This window comes from Schistosoma haematobium, chromosome 1 (genome assembly GCF_000699445.3).
Source record: "Schistosoma haematobium chromosome 1, whole genome shotgun sequence".
NCBI classification, from domain to species: domain Eukaryota; kingdom Metazoa; phylum Platyhelminthes; class Trematoda; order Strigeidida; family Schistosomatidae; genus Schistosoma; species Schistosoma haematobium.
Window position 1 is genome coordinate 64,037,787 of NC_067196.1, and position 22,935 is coordinate 64,060,721.

Here is a 22,935-nt window from a genome sequence, read left to right on the forward strand (position 1 = left end):
CCAGGGAAGTCCTACTCATTGCCTTCTCGTGGCGGGGGTTTTGTTTACGAAAATGAGAGGACGAAAAGCGAATGTCTGGCGCTTTAACCGGATCCCAAACCAATAATGCATATGGGCTCCAGTATCCTGCGGGAACAAGTGGTATATGAACCAATCGTTGGTCACCGGCTACCGTGGGACCGCATCTCACGATGCTCCACTGCCTTGTGGGTTAGACCTTAGGTCAAAGGCTCGGGATGTGGCCCCCTAAGATAACCACCCGCTTCGGCCTATGCACCCGGGTAGAATCACATCCTACACACAAATATGATGAACTGCCTATAATTATGGAAACTGCTTTATATTCAAATGATTATTATTATTTACCGCATTATTCACCCTCTTTTATACCTATACAGCGGCTCGTCTTTGGTGGAAATTCGACTGTATCTAAACGTTCTCGAGTCACTGTCCGGTTGAAAATTGTATGTTACCACTGAATATGAGTACTGAAGCAGTTTTCCTGAAACCACGTGCACCATTCAAACTGGCTGCCTTCAACGTTCGCACACTTATGCAGGTCGGACAACAGATAGGACTGGCTATGTCTTTGGAAAGTCTTAATATAGACGTTTGCTGTCTATCCGAGACCCATATTCAAGACTCTGGTGAAGTACTACAAATTCGCTCTCCATCTGTCGCTTCAAAAGGCTTGTTTTATGTGCGCTTATCCGGGGACCCTGTGGCATCTTCGTCTGGTCTCGCTGGCGTTGGTGTCGCACTAAGCGCTAGAGCTGAGGCAGCACTAATCGATTGGATACCCATTAACAGTCGGTTATGTGCTGTTAGATTAGAAAGTTCCATCAAAGTGAGAAGAAATCGGCGTGAGAAACGATGTCTCTTCGTCATCTCCGCCTATGCCCCGACAGATTGCAGCCCGGATGCAATCAAGGATTAGTTTTACCACCAGTTATCTGTTCTTCTCCAGAAAGTGCGTTCGACAGATCTTGTAGTACTAGCCGGAGACTTGAATGCTCAGGTCGGGCGTCTAGGCACAGAAGAGGGTCGTTTAGGTGGCCGATGGGGACTTGTTAGTCACAGGACAGATAACGGGGACCATCTACAGCAACTGTGCACAGACCACAACCTGTTTCTAGCTAGCACTAACTTTCGGCACAGTCATCGCCGATGTGCCACCTGCCGTCCTCCCTCTGCATCTCAAGCCTGGACTCAGATTGATCACATCGCGATCAGCTACCGCTGGAGTGGTTGTGTACAAGACTGCCGCTCCTTTTGGAGTACCTATCTGGACTCTGACCATTCTTTGGTCTGCGCCAAACTTACCTTGCTTTTCAGTGACCAATTAAGTGATCGTCATCAACGGATTAATGTCAGAAAATTGGTTGCAACTTCTGTTGCTAGTAAATATCTAACCGAGCTAGTTTCTAGGCTAGCTACCATATCACCGAAAAGTATAGATGAGCATTGGTTGCAACTTCATGGCGCCATCATATTGGCGAGTAAAGCTGCTTGCGGCTTCGCGAGACGTCCCGCTTATAAGCACTGGCTTTCTTCAGGCTCCTTACACCTCATCAAAGTTCGTCGGTCTACTCCAAGTGACCGTGAGTTTGACCGCAAACGAAGGATGTCACGTAAGGAAATTGGGCAAAGCTTGCGTAAGGAACGAGAAGCCTGGTGATCGCAGCGTGCTAATGAGCTGGAAGCAGCAGCTGAATCTGGTAACTACCGGAAGCTCTTCCAACTCATCCGAGCCACTAGCAGCAAGAAGTCTGGTGTGAGCTAAACAATCTGTGAGGATGACGGGATGCCAATCACTAACATCCATTGACGTCTTGGACGATGGGCAGAATTTTTCGAAGGGCAGTTCAACTGGCCTGCTGCTCCGGCAGCATCGATCAGACTGTACTGCCCTCCATGGCCGGTGACGACTGATCCACCAAATGAGGCGGAAGTCCGCAAGGAACTCCAACTCTTGAAGCGTTACAAATCACCTGGCCCAGATGACTTACCTTCGGCTCTTTTTAAAGATGGTGGTGACTTTCTGGTTAACGAACTGACATCGTTGTTTACAAACGTTTGGTAATTAGTCAGTGTCCCAACATCATGGAATGAATCGACAGTTGTCTCTATCTGGGAGCTAGAGAGTGTACCAACGTCATGGAATGAGTCGATAGTTGTCCATATCTTTAAAAAGGGTTCACGTCGTTCCTGTAACAACTATCAGAGGATTAGTCTACTTCCGATTGCGTCCAAGCTATTGGCTTCTGTCATACTTCGTAAGCTGTTCAAAACCCGAGAAAGATTGACTCGCGAGGAGCAGGCTGGTTTTCGTTCTGGTCGAGGATTTATTGATCATATCTTCACACTCCGCCAAATGTTAGAACACCATCATACTTATCACATGTCTACAATCGTAGTGTTTCTTGACATCAGAGCTGCCTTCGATTCGTTGGACAGGACTGTTCTCTGGGATTATCCACTGGAGGAGGGTGTGCCCGAGAAGTTTATTAACATCCTAAAAGCCTTTTATGCATACCACTCAGACAGAGTGAGTTCATACAACCACCTCTCTCTATTGTTCCATCCGAGCAGTGGGGTTAGGCAGGGTTGCCCAATCTCACCATTACCCTTCAACTAACACGTCGATGACATTCTGGAAACAGCTCTAATGGACGTAAGTAATGGCGGTGTGGATCTGTTGCCTGGAGAAAGACTTCTCGACCTTGAGTATGCGGATGATATTGTCTTACTGTGCGATAATGCCCAAGGCATGCAATCTGCACTTAATCAGTTGGCAACCAGTGTCCGTAGGTATGGTATGTGCTTTGCACCTTCGAAGTGCAAAGTACTTTTACAAGACTGGTAGGATTCTAATCCTGTACTCACCCTGGATGGTGAGTAGATAGAAGTAGTCGAGAAGTTCGTGTATCTGAGTAGCTGCATAAGTGCTGGTGGAGGTGTGAGTGATGAGATCGATTCACGTATAATGAAAGCCAGAGCGGCTTATGCCAATCTGTGCCATCTTTGGCGCCTTCGTGATGTTAGTCTGGCTGTAAAAGGTCGGATCTACAACGCGTCGATGAGATCAGTTCTGCTCTATGCTTATGAAACCTGGTCTCTCCGAGTTGAGGATGTTAGACGACTCTCTGTGTTCGATCGTCGTTGTCTCCGAAGGATTGCTGACATCCAGTGGCAACACCATGTTAGTAATGCAGAGGTTCGGCATCGTGTGTTCGGGCACAGAGACGATAATGTAATCGATGTCACCATCTTGAAACACCGATTTCGGTGGCTTGGACATGTTCTACGAATGTCGTCTCAGAGGATTCCACGTCGTGCATTATTTGCCGACTCTGGGACTGGTTGGAAAAAGCGGAGAGGTGGTCAGTGCATGACATGGTGTCGTGGTATGAAAGAAAGCTGCAAAGGGCTAGCTTGTGTCGGTCCTTCACGACTCCCTGGTTGGGGTCCGAGAGATAGCGCAACACAGTGGCTAGAGACGTTATCAGATATGGCTCAGAATAGAAGCCAGTGGCGATCCTGTTGTAACCTTTTACTTTCTTCATAAAAAGTGGTTGTATCTTTCTCAACTGAAGGGTTTCTTCTGATTATACCTTTCCGTTCCCTCATTATTTCTATGTTTATTACTACACTACCTTATACCAACTTCTTCGTTATTTTTCCACTTTTTTTCTTTCTCCTCGAATTCTCATTGTTTTGTGTGGCGCATATATATTGGCGCTCTCTTGTACCAGTATTTATGTGTTCAAATAAAATAAATATAAGTAGCACACACCACACTTGTCCCCCTTTTTAATAAGGTGTCTTCGTAGTCTTTCTGACCTCCATACCGCTGCCTTCTTTGGTGCCGTTCGTGAGTCACACTCATAATGAACTTGAAACCATCTCTGCAGTTGACTAGCATTTACGCGCTTCTGCTTGTCTTCTCTCCGGATCGTGTAAACCAAGCCGCGTCTCTTCGTGATGACATACGGTCTTTCCCACTTTGGAATCAGCTTTCCCGACCCTACTTCTCCTGCAAAGTTGCTTTTTCCTTCTCTACACTTTACTAGGTCCCTCACTGCAAAAGGTTTCCACGTTCTGCTTTGCTGTTCCGCTTTCTTTATGTCTGGTATTTGTTTCTTTTCCACGTTCCTTATTGCCTCCCTCCTCTCTTTTCTTAACCTTGTTGTCGTCCACTTCTGTTGTTGTGGCCAGGTCTTATTATGCATTGGAAGTGGTGGCTGTCTGCCATACATGAGCAAGAAAGGTGACTTCTTGGTTGTTCCTTGTATGGAGGAGCGATGCGCCAGCAAAATCAATGGTAACTCTTTCTCCCAATTTACTCCTTTATATGCTAACCATTCCTTTAACGCCTGGTTGTTTCTCTCTGTAAGCCTGTTTGTCTGAGGATGATATGGTGTAGTTCGTATTCTCTTGATGCCAGACTGCTCTAGACAGGCTTTAAACTCGTCACTTTCAAAACAGGGACCCTGGTCAGTTAATATCATCTTCGGTATTCCGTGACACGCTACGACATGCCGGATTACCACTTCGGTCACTGTTCTTGCCCGCTGGTCTGCAATAGGTACGGAATCTACCCCAACGTGTAGCATGTTCCGTCATCACTAGCAGGTACTGGTTACCGCTCGCCGTCTGTGGAAACGGTCCCATCACATCCACCGACCATAGATCACCGACTGCGGTTGCTGGGATTGGCTGTAATGGCGGCTTTGTGTATCGATCGCTTTTCATTAGTTGACACTGCTGGCAAGTTAACACGTATTCAGCCACGTCTTCTCTCATGCCCGGCCAGTATGCACTTTGTCGTAGTAAATCCGTCGTTCTTGCGATGCTTGTATGTGCTACCTGGTGACACTTGTGTATCATCTTACGTCGTCAGTCTTTCGGGATCGAAGCCACACAATTCTCGTCATCGTCCTGCCAGGTCAGGACTCCATACGCGTTCACTCTCAGTCGTTCCTTTTGCCGAAGCAGCATTATTACCTCCTTGCCCATTGTTCGTTTGTCGACGTCTGCTCCCTCTCTTATCACTCTGATTACCACTCGAAGATTAGAATCAACTTTCTGCAGCTGGACGAGTTCTAATGGGTATCCCTCTAAACTATTCACCTCGTATGCTGTCAACGGAAGCTCGACTTCCATATCCGGTCTTGACAAGTAGCCTGCCATTATGTTTTCCCTTCCTGGAACATAGCCGATACCGGAGTCGTACTCTTGCAGACGTATCATCCATCGCGCCAACTTCTCTCGTGGGTTTCTTGCTGTTTTCAACCACTGCAGGGGTTTATGGTCAGTCTCAATGTGGAGTCGTCTACCTAAAAGGTACGGTCTTTATTTGTCTACTGCCCACACGATTGCTAAACACTCCCTTTCGATCGTATAATACTTCTGTTCGGCGGGTGTGAGAACGCGACTCGCATACTCCATCACTCTATCAGACTGACTCAAGACAGCACCTATACCATGATCACTTGCGTCTGTGGCCACTGTAAACGGTTTCTCGGGTTCAAGCAGTCTGAGCGTCATCCGACGATCGTCCAGCATGTTTTTGATTTGGTTGAACGTTTGTTCAGCAGTCTCAGTCCACGTAAACTTATTGTTGCTCAACAACTTATATAGGGGTGTTGCTATTTCGTTGAGGTTCTTGACAAATCGACTGTAAAACGCCTCCATTCTCAGGAATTGTCTCAACTTCCTTTTCGAGTTAGGTACTGAAATATTCCTTATGACAAGAATTTTCTCCGGCAATAGTTTTATTTCTCTATTTCACACTTTATGTACCAACAACATGACGCTACTTTTCGCTATCTGCGAATTAGCCTTATTAATTTGAAGTCCAAATTCGTCAATTCGCTTTAAGTTTGCTTTCACATGCTTGACGTGATCCGTTTCTGTCTGGCTGTACACAACTACATCGTCGACATATACCTCGACGTTGTCTAGATCTTTCAGCAGTAGCGTCATTAATCTCCTGAACGTAAACAGTGCACCCGCCAACTCGGACGGCAATCGTTTAAATTGATACTGTTTATCACGTTTAGTAAATGCTGCATTGCTTCGATAGCTCTGTTTTATAGGCAGTTGCCAATAACCTGACTGTAAATCCAGCACTGTAAATATCGTGGCATTCTGTAGCCGATCTAATGTTTCCACCACTGTTAGCATTTTACAAGGTTTCAGGTCTGTTATATTATTCATTTCTCTGAAGTCGACACAAAATCTATATTTTCCATTCGGTTTCTTTACCAAGAGTACTGGCGAGCTATACGGGCTGTCCGCTTCTTCAATTATACCTTCTTTCAACATCTGGATCTGTTGATATACCTCGACCCCTAAATGCACCGGGACACGACGTGTCGCAAACATATTTACCCGATCGTTCTTTATCGGGATTTACTTTGTCACAAAATTCATACAGTTCCCCATCTCCGGTGAACAGTTTCGCATACTTTGTGCACAACTCGCTAATGTTTGGTTTCTTCATCGAGATGTCCGTTGCCACTCTTATATCAGTCACTTCGCTACTTTTGTGCATTAACAGTGAACCATAGCTTGTGACCACCATACCGCTTCTTACGTCAACTATCGCTGTTGCTTCTCTTAGGAAATCTGCTCTTAATATCGGTCTCGATAAGCTTGTGGTTACCACGAACGGAAAATTTATATCAGCATCACCCACTCGACGTTATAATGTCTAAAACATCTGCATCTTCGTCTTGTTGGACAGTTTATCCTCCAATGTCCTGTCCCTCCACAAGCGTAACATTTATCATTCCTTTTATGATTCACTCGTATTGCCGCATTCTCACGCTTCAGCCCCTCAATCTTCTCGACACTACTTATCTCCAGCTTTCCAAACCCGACTGGAGATACTGTTCATGTCATCAGCTGTCGAGTCACCTTCGCCAGTTCACTGATATCCATTGGTTGCTCTGCGTTTATTAGTTTCAGCTGCTAGGAAACGTTAGCAGGCACACTCTCGATAAACTGAGACACTAATAACTGTGCCTCCGACTCTTCATCCAGATTCGGCAGCGCACGGCGCAACAACCTGGTAAGCTCCACAGCCAACACCAGTGGGTCACCAACGACCGACAACCTTGCCAAATGGAGCCTCCGCAGTGCCCCCTCCCTGTCCACTGAAATGTAGAACTTCGCCATCAACCACCCCGTGACTGCCTCCCGTGTCGTCTTTTCGTCGGCAACGTCCAAGCTGTGATATACAGCCTTTGCCCTGCCTCTCAGCAGCGTCCCCAGCACCACCATCTTCGCCTTCATCTCCTTCACTCCCACTAGTTCCGCCACGGCCTCAAACTCCTTCAGGAATCTCACCACATCTCCATCCTCAAGCTCCTTCGGCCATGGAATCTTCATCCTAACTGGAGGCAGCGACGCCAAATGTAGTAAAGGAGAACACAGGTGAGGATAAACGAATCTTATTTTTAGCACAACATTACAGAGTTTCTTGGTAAAATAGAAAAACCATACTATAATACCTAGTTTGCAAAATGTCCAATAATTGTCTCGGACTTCATTGTTCTTGCATTTCTATACTAATTGCTTTCTATTCCCGTTCTTCCTTTCTTGATCTTCCCAATCTTCTGCTGCCATATATTACATTCCTGACTCGCGTTATATGCTACTTATGTCAATATAAATAGCATGCAACACAGCCCTAGCAGAACTACGGGTGCAGTTTCAATCCTTTTTCACGGTACGTAATTGTGAATACAAGTTTATTTCATTCTTGATTTCTTTTCAGACCCATAGCTTTAGTTCCTTGGGAATTTTAAGAAATTCGGTGTGCATGTGAAGATCCTAAACAATTTGTAACATTTAAATATAGAATATTTGAGGGAATAATTGTTTTGAATAACTTTCTCACCAGGCTCTACAGTTAAAATTCGGTTTTTTCAGCTACTCACATTACAGTTTCCAAGACGCTTCAATAAAGTCTTAGTACCACAATTTCGAATGCTTTCATATAGTCAGGGATGTTGATGTATAGTGATGCGTTCCAGTCATTTCATTGCTCGACCATTATCAGTAAAGTCGTGACTTGGCCTGTGAACGACCGCCATTCTACTACTCTACGTTCGTACGTTTGTATTGAGACTGAGTTTAAGCAATAAATAAGGGAGTTCAATGGTTTCTTGTGATTCCGTGAGAGGTTACATCTGAATCACTCATACTCTAACGGCTACAAATCCTCCGAAATGAGATGTCGTCATTACGGTTTGAATTTAGCCCTGAAACTATTTTTGTTTCTCACCTTTAAGTACGTTCATCTTTACTCTCATCCTCTCATAAAAGGTGGAGAATAACTGCATTTCCATACCTTAATGAGGCTGTATCAAACTATTAGAAATTCAGTAGAACGTTCAATCTCCAAACTTACAAGAAATGTGCTCCAATGTTATTATTGCACTCTTTGCTAGTAAGACATTTTTGTCGCGGCTAGCGTAGAATTTCAGGGCAAAGGATATCAATACTCTATTTCGAGATGAAAAACATCCAGACGGGAGTCACACAGTTTGTATGCGTTGTTTCCGATACATCTCAGATGAATTATTTAGCAATTAGTAGTAGTGAATTTAAGTTCGCTGCTATTTGCTCAACTTATTCTGCGATTCAGGTCTTCTAAAACAATCAGCTCATCGTCTCAGTTGCAGACTTCTCTCAAATTTAAAATTGCCGGCAAGACGTCATAAATCAGGTGATACTTACTGAGGAAGGTCACATATATAAACGGAAGGAAGAATTTTTAGTACCAAACATGGGACCATGACATTAGGGTGGTCTTACCTAAGAGAATTAATGATATTTCGCTTAGATACATACGAATGCTGCTGGCATTCAAGCAACGTTTGCTTAATTTTCTTGGAAATAAGCAAAAAAGTGAAGCCCATATATGGGTGTCATTAGCAGTCACATATGACGAGATAAATATTATTTAATCCTACCTATGGAACTCTCATGACAACAGGTTTATGGAATATGAGTTTTTAATTTTTATTCACTTCTTATGACCTCAAGTCAAATATGATGACAATGTTCTGACCTTAGTGTTTATCAAACACCAAAATGAGCAAGATCCTCTGTTGTCCACGAGCCATGGTCGCAAGGATCTTAACATCTGGCATAAAAAACTAGGATATCTTCACAAAACCAATAGACAAAAACTAAGACTCGAATGTACACCATACAAAATTTTCCAGTTGACTTAACAGGTTATCTTTCACCACAGCAAATTATATTATCAAAACATCCGAACGTGACTGAAAACATTACAGATGACCTGGTACGGTCGAGGGTGGGAAGAGCTAGCACTCTATCTCGAAATGCTCTCACATGGTAACGCGTACACAGCCAGGAAAGTCTAACCCAATATACTCTCGCAGCATTACCGTTGTATAAGACATTGAAAGGATGAAAAGCGAACGTCAAGAGCTTTATCTTGGTTAGTGAACACAAAGGGTTCACCTAGAAGGTTGGGAAACCTTGCTATCAAATCAATGATGGTCATGAGCTCCAAGGTCGTAAAGGAACAAATGAGGTAGGAATCAGTTACTGATCACTGCTTAACATGAAACTGCATCCACTGCACTGTGAATCAGACCTTTTGGCCGAAGGCTCCTGGTGTTGCCCCTTAAGAAAACCACGTGCTTCGGTATGGGTATCACAGCAGTATCACAGCCCACACACAAATATGTGATTAATGTGGCGCACATGTATTCGGTGTCTTCGCGCCATTATTTGTGTGTTCAAATAAATAAAATAAACAATGAACTTCCTGGCATGGCCCTAATAAATAACTTGTTGTTCCAAACAAGTAATCATGCCCATAATAATCATCAAGTAGTGTATCACTGTAAAAAATGTGTTCGATCTTGCTGAGTTAGCCACATCTTTTTCACATGTTGTAATATCTTTCTCCTTACTCACTGTAGATGCCAAAAGCATTTGTAGTTGGACAACACTTTAACCAGTAACAACTATAATGGGATCGTGCCCACCCAGTGAAATCAATTCAGAAGCGAGAAGGTTCGAAGATATATTTGATAGGTTATCAATAAATCGAGAAGTGACTGACCTAAACTGGCTAGCAAGGTTGAGCACCGCGTTTCCACCCGTGATCTGATGTGGATGTGTGACCAAGCGCCTTCAGCTAGGTGAGTCCTTTAAAACTAATTTGTTCAGCATCAAATGTCGAAGATTACAAAGCTATTGGTTTTGGGGATTTATTTGCCTCCGTATCAACATCAGATTGTATATCGTCTCGTTTTGTTGAATGACGACGAATTTGAGGGTCCTTATTCACAGGAGAATAGTTAGGCTTTACTACGCCGTTGTGAATAAGAGGCATGTTTTTCTACATGTCACGAATGCCGCCTCTGGATATCTGTGAGCAGAGAAGCGTCTGATCACGTCATAGAATCAAAAGTGACAGATCACCCCCAAATAACAATAATTTATCTTGGAATAAATGAGGACGTGATATGCACATAAAGCTTTTTACATCGGAGAAATACTTTTGCAGCTTGAGAAGATATCAGCCACGTTATTAACAACTAAAAAAACTACACTGTAGAATATGTCTACGTGATAACGAAATGAAAACTGTAGTTCATGTATATTTTGGTATGTGAAGAGTTATGAACAAAGTATTAAAACAGGTAAAAGCTTATAAAACTATTGGAAAGGTAAACAATATGGAAATTGTCAAAAGTTACAATTTTTCACAAAACAATGAGTTAGTCGATATTTGAATACTGTTTTCAAAGAATAACAAAAGCCTTTCTCAGAATTGATCATACTCATCTTACTGTCGCAAAATGTTGTTTTATTTTACCATTGTTGTATCTAATGTAATTAAACAGATTTGTACGCTTTTTAAATTCTAAGGTTACTTATCGTTGTCAACACAGTGGGTTGGAAACGCCTTTGGACTTGAAATTAATAATTGATTTGTCTTATTAAAACATTACGTTTGTCAGTTGCTACTAGTTAGAATATACGTGCATCTCGTCAACGGATTCACTCATATGTTACCGCACCCCACATCCCTTGGACTATCCCAGACAACCAAAAAAGGGGAAATAAAGGCGAACAAAGGAGAAATAAAGAGGAAAACGCATCAGAATGTCGCTTTTTTCGCCTGTCCAAGGGAAATAACGCGGATTTCCCCCTTTTTCGCCGTTTTGTCGATAATTTACTCACTTTTCGCCTAAATATCCGCTGAATTGTCTAATTTTCGCCTAAATATCTGCCGAATTGTCTACTTTTCGCCTAAATGTCCGCTGAATTGTATACTTTTCGTCTAATTTCTAACGAAATTGCCTACTTATACGCTCACTTGTTTACTTTTCGCCTAAATACACACAGAACTCCCTATTTTCGATCCATTGACATAACTCCAATGGTCTCCTATGTTCGCCTTTATTTTCAACAACAGACCAAAATAAATCTGCAATGTACTGGAAAACCGGTATATTTTTGAAAAATTTTATTTAGAAGGAAAAGCGTATTTTTGTACAACATTAGAGCAAAAGCTTAAGCATAGATTGTTTTGCATATCCATTGCAATTGCTAATTCATTGTTCTTTGAAATTATCTGCAAAAGAAGGAATAGGTGATGTTTTATTCATAAGGAATGTGCATTTAATCAAAATTTCACTGCCACTCAAACACACATTCTCAACACTTCTATAGTTTTCCATGTAAGTAATAAAGTAAGCTCTCTTACCAAAAATTGTTTATTAAAAATGAGGTAGAACATAAAGAAAATTTCACGGAGTATTCCCTTAAGCTACGTTCGTTCGGCTATTGAGAATTGAGGTAGTCGTCCCGTGAATTCTGAGTTAAAAAAAGAAAAAAAGTCACAACCATATCTCAATGACATGCTTTGGCACAGCCAAATACTTGAAGCTGAACTTACCCTTATGTTCGTTAATATTGTTGACTGTAGCTATAGAGCCGTAGGGAAGTTATCACTTTAAATTAGTACATACCTGATCTTGTTTTCTTCTATTACGCTTTATCATCTTGTCTCTGATATCGTGAAAGTAACCTTGTGTCGCGATGTCGTACAGCTTACCAAAGTCTTTTCGTTGACAGCGGGTGACAGAAAGAGATTAGTTAAGGCACCCGAAGTTTAAATAATAGATATAGGTTACTTCGTATGCAGCCGTAAAACTTGCATTTCTTGCATTCGAATACCTGTCCTCGACCCTCCGTCGGTCTAGAAAGTTGTACGAAGAAAAGATTGTTAAGGAATCCATAGAATGTCCTAAACGCTTGTATTCTTATATAAACCAAAGGACAAAGAGAAGAGGAAATATTCCTGCTCCATGGGGAGACAGTACTGCCGCGTCACTAGTGGAGGACGATTATGGTAAGGCGCATGTATTCTCAAACTATTACATATGTGTGAATACCGTAGAATCACCCTTTCCGTCAGTCCAAACGAATGCACCCACACAAACACTGGACAGCGTGACCATTAAAGAAATCGATGACTCTGGTCTGCTAAATAATCTTGATATAAGCAAATCCACGAGACTTGATGAAATGCATCCAAGGTTACTGGAGGAATTAGCTAACTTCGTTGAGAATCCGCTAAGTATTTGTTTTAATCTATCCGTAACCCAGGATGGATTGCCAAGAGACTGCAACAACTCCATAGTAAGTTCCGTCTTCAAAACAGGTTCGAAACATAGACTTGAGAGCTACTGACCTGTTAACCTATCTAGCGTGGTTGTTAAAATCTTAGAAAAGATCATTCGAAAGGAGCTGTTTAAGTACGTCGATGAAAACCGGATCCTTTCAGAGAAACAGCATGGTTTCAGAATAAGTTATTCCTGTCTCACTAACTTATTAGTCGCTCGTGAAAGCCGGTGCGCTCTTAGGGACCAGATGTTACCTGTAGACGTAGCCTACACTGACTGCAGCAGAGCTTTTGACAAAGTTCCACACAATCGGCTGTTATATAAGTTAAGAAATGTCGGGGTTGTAGGCAATCTATTGATGTGGATAAAAAACTTCTTAGTTGGGCGCCAACAAATAGTACGGGTGAAGTCAAAGTTGTTTAGCTGGGAAACTGTGCTTAGCGGATTGCCTCAGGGTACAGTTTTGGGGCTAGTGTTGTTCCTCTTGCATGAAAATGACCTTTCTCATCTCTTATCTTACTATATGCTGACCATGTCAAGATATCTAGAGCGGCATTAAAAGTAAAGATGATAGTTGGGTGCCTCAAATGACTTGGAAAAATTATCAGAATGGTCTAAAATTTTGCAGTTGCTGATAAATACTTCCAAGTGTATTGTGGTGTACATTAGTCATCGAGGTATAGATACATACACAGTGAATAACGTTGAGTTACCCGTTGTCCAGACACACAATGGCTTAGGAGTCATCGTTAGCCAAGACTTAAAAAGCACTGCACACTGCCATGCCATAGCTGCCAAAAGTTTTGACACTTTGTGGTCAATACGTAGGGCCTTTAGTCACATCGATGCTAAAACATTTTTGACTTTGTACACAGTGTTAGTGCGTCCTAAATTTGAGTACTACATACAAACGGCTAGTCCCTGCTTAAAAAAGACAGTGAGTTTTTGGAAAAGGTTCAGAAAACAGTAACTAAGCTGATTCCCGGAAAAGTGATACTCCTGTATTATGCTCGACTATTTGATTGTCTAAACTAAACACATTTTCGTTGTCATATAGAAGAACTAGAGGTGATCTAATTGCAGTATTCAAACTACTTAGTTATAATATTGCGCCTGACATGCCCTGGTTTTTCTTGTCCTCCAAAACAGAAATTTTGCGAGGACACTCCAAAAAAGTTCACGAGCCCGGAACAAATTACTTGTCAGTTGACCATCGACTTTCCCATCGAATCATCAACGAGTGGAATTCATTACGTCAGCACGTGGTTGAGACTCCATCTGTCGATTCTTTCAAAGAAAGTTGAATTGACTGAGAGACCATCATTGCCAGGACTAACAAAGGCCATCAAGCCTCCTGTCCTTTCCAAACTGAAACTGAATTCCAGTCAACGGGTCAAGTTGTTCATCACAGTTGTGATACAGTTAAAACCACATACCTGTTCCAGGTGTATACTTAGAGATCATCTTGATTAAAAGCTTGCAAGTTCGTAACTGATTATTTATTAGTCGATTTTTATTATTGGTCTTATTTCATTCATCAAGCTATACTTCAACCCTTAAATTGAACTATGAATATTGTCTTGCAGAAATAACGGAAGAAAAGTTTTTTTCGTAGAATTTACGTTTGGTTAGTGTGAGAGAGGTCTTTATACATTACGATTTATGATAGGTTTGTGAGTGATAAACATTTTTATCTTGTTATTTGCTTTTTAAATATGCTAATGAATCTACAGGCGAGACATAACAATATCTCTGACTCAAAAAGATAACGCTTTATTATGATGGATGTGAACCTACGGATTATGTAGTATGTGTTTTTATTATTGCGAAAATTTTAATTGTGTAAGTTTACCTCATTTTATTACGACAAAGTATGAATTTTCATCATTGTGAATTTAGGCTTTTAAATTAGTGCACAACTTACATGTATTTGTTAATTATAAGTAGTGGTTTGATCAGGGATGTGCCAATTAATAAATGAAAGAGTAACATGAATATATATAACATAAGGACGCGAACATCTGTGAAATTCTGATGTATTCTAACTAAGATACTGGTGCGCACTATAAATTGATGAAAATACCGTTTACTTGCTCAGTCTGAGACGTTCGAATAATCATTTTTCTTGTTAGATGGTTCCAGGTCTACATGATTGTTTGCACTGTGATCAGAAATCACTGTTCTTATAGCCATCAAACGTTTTCAAATCACCAAAACATTGTAGTAATTTGTTCTATTACTTCCAAATATGGAATCTTTATTTACAGTCGGATTCAGGTGAAGCGGGGTGTATGGTCATCACGAAAAGAGTGTAGTTACTTTTCCGAAGTTACTCATTCTGTAAGTTTGATTCACTTTCAGACGGAATTTTGATATACAAAGTTGTGTTTCCCAAAGTAGCTTTAAATAAACTCCTGTCTTCAACTTTTACGTTTAATTTTAAACAATTCTTCCGGATATATAAAACCAGAACAACAACAGCTACTGCATACAAGGCGGGGATGTGACTAGTAATACAAGGAGCATTCTTACTTTCTGAAGTCTGTTACTCGTTTTTGGCACAGATCACCGCCCAATAATCTACAACTATTTTTTCCTGAATTCTACTTCCCAGTCGTCCCGAGGGACGATTTATAGTCGTGGTGTCTTCTAGCAACTTCAGTCGCCGTTTGTTCTATGTCCTGCCTCTTTTCCTTTTGCCTTGAAAATTCCAAGTTAAGGTTTTCTTGGTGACCTTAATGACCTCCGCAAAGTCTTTTAGCAACCTCTAGCGTTCTTTTAAACTTATTCACTAACTGGCAAGTAATATGTTCTCTACCACATTAGATTATCTCTGATAAATTCTTGAGAATAAATTCTTTCGTAAATACCAATGCTATTTTGGTAATTGTTGTGGTAGTTCCCTACGATTCAGTTGCGTACAGTAGAGACGTTTCAACTTTTGTGTCGAAAATTTTAAGTTCGATGACAGTTCGTTTGAGTGTCAGATATTTTTTAATTATAGCAATGTTGCCTTTGCTTTGACAGTTTGTGCCTTGGCATTTGCATCAAGATCCTCTTGTTTATCAATAATGCTAACCCAAGTACGTAAAGTATTCGATCCTTCAAAAGCTTCGCTATCAAGTTTAATTTATGTGAAGCTTGTCGTGTTGTACTTCAGGATGTTGCTTATTCCCATTTGAATGTTGAGAATTACTCTCACAAGAGCTGATAATACACTACCTATCTTCGTCTGCGTCTGTTGCCATGTCCACTATATTCCGTGCTCCTCTTGAGGTATGTATATCTTCGTAATCTATTCGGCAAGCAGAAGCAAGAGAAGAGACTAGAGTGGGAAATCTTGTCTAACATCATTCCTTACCTGAAATGGATTTGTGAGCTACTCTCAATGAGTGACTTTGCAATTCACCTCTTCGTAGGAGTTCTGTATGATGATGATGATGATGATGATGATGATGACCATGACGATTTTCGCAGGCACTCCATAGTGTCGAAGAAGACTCCACAAGATATTTCTACCCACAATGTTGAGTGATCTTTCACAATCAAATGAGTCGATAAATAGTGTTGGGTTTCATTGAGTTGATTATTCAAAAGTGATTCACATTGTCACGATTAGGTTGGTACGTGATCAGCCCTTAAGTAAGCCAACTTATTTGTATTTATTCTAGCAAAAGGACTAACTTTTATCTCAAAACCGTGTGCATATATGCTTGCGTGGTTCATTGATTTCTGACTATGTACAGACTATTTAATACCAATCGAGTAATTAAACCATACACCTGAAAGCCATGATTAATAATACAAAAGCCAATAGATTTAAGTCACGTCGTCACACATTTGCTTAGTATTGATTGTAGTGGTATTTTTTCCTAAAAGATAAAAAAGATATTGATGTGCTTATGACATCCAGTTCATTTATTTAATATTTAAACATTGCACCATCATCAGACCGTTTAATTTGTGTATGTTAAAAATCAAACTTCAAATAGATTTTTAAGCAAACGAGTAATGGCACAAACTATTGAATCAACGGGCCAAGCTAATACCTCTGAAATATTGAGAAAAAACAAGGGTAGAAAGAGTTCAAAAGTAAACAACAGCGATATAGGCCCTATCCTAGAGACCTTGGGAGACGATATAACAATAGCATCAGAAATAGAAAACGTGAATAAAAAAAGAAACGGCCTAGTGACTGGAGCAAAAAAGATTCCATTTATGGATAACCGCGGTAAGTAAGCTTTACCATAAATTATGAATTAGATTATTACACACTATAATTGTGAAGTGATGAGTATTACAACAGTATTACAACATAATTAATTCGAGGACGAAATCACATTTGAATGATATCGCTCCATGAAAAGCCGTTTATCATATCTTAAAGATGAATAACAGTTAAGGAATCTTGCAGGACAAAGGTTGTTACAATTGAGACATTCTGCTGACTATTTAAATTGTATAGATTTTGCGATTTTGTTCGTAACGATGGAAATCCTTATATTTAGATATGTCTGAAGTGGTTTTAGCGCTCAGGTCGAATATCTCATATCAGTGAACTGTGAATTTCAGTCACACTAACTATTTATATCAAAATCCGATAATACTCAAGTAACTACCTGAAACAAGTGAGTACTGAGGTACCTGTTGTCTTACATTGTATGATCTCTTAAAAGTTTACGACGATAACCTACAGAAAGTATAATGGAGATATTGGTTGTTGAAAGGTTACGCTAAATACTAGTGCAGGATATTTACAGTTTATTTAAACTCATTATTTGATTCAATATATATCATATAATCAATCTTATGACTCCCACAACAAAGATTTGGGCTGCTTGCAGTTTGCATAATTTATGATTAAAATTACTAACACTTAAATTCATATTTTCCCTATATTAATCGTTGGTAGCTGATTGTTTGTATACCATATGATCCTTACAAAAACCATTTTTGGCCGATGATGCAATTAGAATTCAAACTCATTTATTTAAAGATAGCCTAAGTAAAATACAGTGTGTTGTCTTCAGGGAAATTAAGAGGATTAATTATACATTTGAGTACATGATCGATGGGCATAGTTCTGCATGACAGAAAAGATAGAGTTTTGAAGTATACAATACGTGGATTTAGTATTGCGAAGTATAACCTATTAGAGACGTTTAGAGCTCAAGATTCACTATTTTTGCTACATTGATGTTAACGACGTTCATGTTGTTCAAACTATCTGACTAATATACTAACCGTTATGTTGAAAATAACATTTTCGTGTTGTTTCTGCTAAGTAATAATTGTGTCATGCATACTTAGTCGCGCAATTTCAACTTCAGTACAGTACATTGGAACGAATATGTTGTGCTCTCCGTCTTTACTTCTGATTCAGTCGTGATTATCAGAGGGCGTGCCGGTTAGTTCTGCCAATCACTAATTCTCATATTACGTAGTGTGCTGTTGATACTCCGAAACATAATAACTTCTCAAAACATATTATGTAGTAAAACAAATGAAATCATTATACTGCCAAATTTAAAGTTATGGCTTGGGTACTTGAACCTCACTTCTTGTACTGGTATTTCGGCATTAACCTTTACTTTTTAAGTTATGAGTTATGCTATGTCAGTTGATAGAATCATTAGAATGAATCGAATGACTGAATCGATCATCTGCTTACGGAAACAATACATATATCCTAACTCGAGGAAATATTAAAAAAACCGACAAACTGAGCGAATGACTAGGTCTAAAGAGTGGAATTCAAAATAGTTGTTTATATACAAATGTCTGATCATAATAGTATAACCCATGAAAGAAAAAGCGGTTAACCAATAAACGAAATCATATTTATGTAGAAAACAGTGAGTTGATGGATAAGATTTGAAGCTCAGGCAGATGTTTTTGGTGATTTTATTCACTGAGCTGGATTGTTCGATCGTGGAGCTTTCATCGTTCTGAACGCCATCATCAGCACAAACTTCAAGTAGTAGTGAAGCGTCCGAGTTTCTCCACATATGACTCCCAGCTCGTCCTGTAGACCACAATCTTGATTGGCTATTGTTGACCGTTTAACCTGTCATTGTTTACTTCTTTATTTTGACTGTATCACATTATTCTTATCATAGTGTGAAAATCGCACAATAAATACATTTTCTTTTTGTTATCATTCGTTTATAGGTGATTTTTCAATTAATTTCCCTGACAGACAGTTTACTCCAAACGTTTATGTTGAAAATCGAAGTGGCTTTCGTTCTCATCCACTTAAAGATTATGAGAAAAATATGCCTATGAAACGAAATGAAGAATCTACAATTAAAAGAAGACTAAATGACAAACAAGAACTGATGTATACGCATAACAATCCAGGATTACATTTTGTTATCAGCATACATGAAACACTACAAATTTTGACATTTACGTTATTCGGCTTATTGGCTGGTGCAAGTTTAGTGCATACACTATTCGTACAATCATTAATTAATCCAAGACAAATTAAAAATGATGGTTCTTGGAATTACAATTACGGAGATGGTTATTTACCATTATTAAAGTATTATGGAGTTTATGCACGTCCAATCTCTATTACATTTTATATATCATTAGTTTTGATAGGTGTTTTTGTATTCGGAAAATTTGATTTAGGAAGGCCAACAACAAATTGTATTCGGAAATGTGTTAAACTTCAGGTGGTTACTGATATATATATATATATATATATATATATATATATAGTGTTGTTATTGAACATATTTGTTTACAAAATATGGTTCTGTTCGTACCGATAGTCACTCAGTTACTAGTCCTTATATTAATCCGATTATAGGATTAGGGGTTTTATTTTACTTACTATAGTTTGTCTTGTCAGTTAGTTCGCCTGAAGAAAATGAGATTGAGATTTTTTCAATGTACTGACTATACAATCCAGCCAATTAATCCCATTAAATTAACAGTCATGAAAACTGCTGACCAGAAAAAAATCGTGCTTTAAATTGAATAATTACCGTCCACTAAGTATCAGTAAAGATTTATGTGAGACCTGTTTTAGAAAACATTATAATTGACAATTCAATTACCGACTGTAGTGAATTTTTTTAACTGGTCAACATGGCACAAACCACTATTTCTCAGTGAAAATTATTAGTAGTACTGCAATCGTTTTTAAGTCCAGTACCAACAATACATTACATCAACATAACTGAGACTCACTGTGTTACATTTGTTCAGCCAAGATGAAAGGTAGGATTTATCCTATCTCTAAATGTTCCAAGTATTCTTTTTTTCCAGCCGCATTATTAAGATCTTTTTATCATGTGAGGAATAGCTGATCAGAATACGGTCAGACGAATGGAAGATCAGTATAGGGTTGTGGAGATTATTGAGTTTTGATTGAGATCATGAGTCGACCACTGTTAAACCCATCGAGAACCTGGAAGCAATGGACAGCCTAAGCATCTACGACCCTGCAGCTCAGAGGTCTTGAGGTTAAGCGTCCGCGCGCACAACCGAAGTCTGTGAGTCCGAATCTCACGTGCGGGACCGTGAATGCGCACTGCTAAGTAGTCTCATACTAGGACGAGACGGCCGTTCAGTGCTTCCAGTTTTTCGACGGTGGTCTAACATTGGTCGATGCATGACACCAGCCAAAAGATATAAGGAAAGAACTTTTCCTAAAAACACTGGTAGTAAAATAATTAGATCATTATCTTTTGTAGTTTGTAAAGTGATACATACTCTATTTTAGTTAATGCTATAACCTATTAAGCCTATTTTACAAAAGCATAAGGCAGGGAAATTTAGCGTTTCACAATCTCTTGGTCGCCTAAATAGGTATTTGTATTACTATACTTTTTTCGGTGTTATCTTCGTCATGTTCAGCAACTATTACTGATGATACTTTTGAAAATCCTTCTGCTTAGGTAATAATTCTAGTTTCATGATCGCCTTTAGTTGTTAACTAATTCACTTACCGTTCCCCGAAACCTCTGTTAAATCTGCCGTTGTATAACGTTAATCAATTAACTGCAAAATTTATTGCAGAAAACAGTACTGTATTTATCGATTAATGAGCATCGTTAAAAAAGACTTCATATTCTCGTCACGTACATGAAATTCGGTAGTCACTGAGTAACAAAACATTTAAATTTTGAGTCATAGGATTTTGGGCACGAACTTCACCCCGTTTACCTTGGTTTATGTAGTCAGATTATATAAATAAATCTTACAAAAATGTGTGGTACTGATCCTGCACACAATTAAATTAAAAATTATTACGCAGTTCGGTTCACAATTTAGCTTTGATTATTGATAACTAAACGAAGTTAATAATTAGGTGTTAACCAACTCAAATGACAATTATCATTATTTTGTTGTATATTAGTCAAAATTTAATAGTCATTATCCAATACGAATTGTAAGCATTGTATGATACTTGATTAATTTGTAGGTTGATACTAGTTAATCACTTCAAAATAAGGAGCAGAAGAAACTCATTTGTAGATCCAACCTTTTTCTCAAGATTTATCACTTATCATTTTCTCTTCTTTTTTATTAGAATGGACTAATGGCTATCATATTTTATATGATCGCTTTCGTAATACACAATTCGATGGGTTGGTTTGATTATATATTTCATGTGAATAGTTATAAATCTGAAGATGAAATAAGATACCTATTGAGTACACAAATTGATTTAAATAATTTTCTTAAAATATGGCAAATACTTGATGCTTGTCGTACTGCATTCATATTAATAACATGGATATCAGTTGCACTAGGTGATTCAATTCATGACAGGTTAACTACAACGTTGAATATTAATCCTATGAAAATCGGAGATGGTAGTGGAAACAATATCCAGCCGAATTAAACATCACTAAAAATATACAAATGACATTTGTAATCCCTCTTCTTCATAGCTCCTAAAGAGAATTCGTAATTTGAAAAATATACAATGATAATTGAATGTCTATTTTTGAAGCTTCAAGATCCAACTATTCTCTACATAACTCTTATTCTTCAAAAACAAATTAAATTCTTGAACCCAGTCTACGATGCAGACAAATCGACTGATACACAATAAGTTGCATCATGTAATAACTGAATCTAATTAATCGCTATGTATATAGAAAATTGTGGTCGCTGATAAACATTTCCATAACTAACTGATATCATTGTAAAAGCTTTCTTTAATCGGTTAAAATGATCGACTATTTTTTCGCGGTATTTCTAAAAATCTTAAATATTCCTAACAAACCAGTTGCTCCAGAAAAATGTGCCTCAAAACCAAGTACGTAAACATGAATTTGGTGGGTTAAATTATTAGTTTCGTAAATGCTAAAAAGGTAGGAGTATTGGGTGCTTCATACAATCAGTATGCGAATGTAATTGCAATTGAAAATTGATCCTCTTTGGAAAGCCATTGAAGATCAGTACACACTGAACCACCACAACTGTTTTACGCAATTTAGGACTCATCAGTAGTGAACACTGACAACCTCACCAAGAACATCCGTTATTTAGCTGGAATCCAACAGTCCACACTTTCCCATATGTTTTGTGGGATTTTCTTTGAGATGAATGACTGTGAGGATAAAAAATGTTCAGCAGTGCTATTGTTCGACATTGGACATGAATTTAATGTTTTAAACGTCCTGCAAGATGATCAGCACTTCCGAAAAATCATCTTTTCTTGCTCCTTCCAGTTTCCTCTTCCCGAGTATTTATATATTTAACCTGTAAGCAAACAAATATTCGAACGTTCTCTCAATCCTTTGACAGTTATTGTCGTACATTACTTTATATCTCAATTTTATTCCAGACTTCTCTGATAACGTCAGTCAGTCAGTCAGCTACAACGTAGGACCAGGCACATATATGTATCGGTCCAAGTTGCCATACCTCATTAACACAACAAGATGAACACCGGATTCATATAAGTGGTTAATTCAGAGGTGGTAATACATAAAAGAAAGATTGCAATAAGGATATAGTACAGGAAGAAAGAATTAGTTCGTAGAAAGAAAGATATGAAGTGATTTTAATCTCTTAGTTTAAGAGAAGACAGAGAGTGTATACACCGACGCCATTGTGACCGATTCTGAGCCATGTCACCAAGAGTCTCCAACCATTGATTACGATAGTCACGCGGACCCCAACCAAGTAGTCTGCATCTACCAACACTGCTCAGACCAGAAGTTAGTGACTTCAAGCACTGATGCCACGTTTTGGTTTGCCCGCCCCTCGCTTTCTT

The 22,935-nt window shown here is 39.3% G+C and overlaps 1 protein-coding gene across 1 annotated transcript; it reads left to right on the top strand.

Annotated features, from left to right (window-relative positions):
• The first annotated feature begins 10,762 nt into the window (after positions 1–10,762).
• MS3_00001848 (uncharacterized protein) lies at positions 10,763–22,640 on the top strand. The gene is made up of 4 exons (XM_051209351.1): positions 10,763–14,175; positions 16,685–16,923; positions 18,864–19,372; positions 21,238–22,640. The coding sequence occupies exons 2-4, from the start codon at positions 16,704–16,706 to the stop codon at positions 21,550–21,552; spliced, it is 1,044 nt and encodes a 347-aa protein (XP_051074805.1). The 5' UTR covers positions 10,763–14,175; positions 16,685–16,703; the 3' UTR covers positions 21,553–22,640.
• The last annotated feature ends 295 nt before the right edge of the window (positions 22,641–22,935 follow it).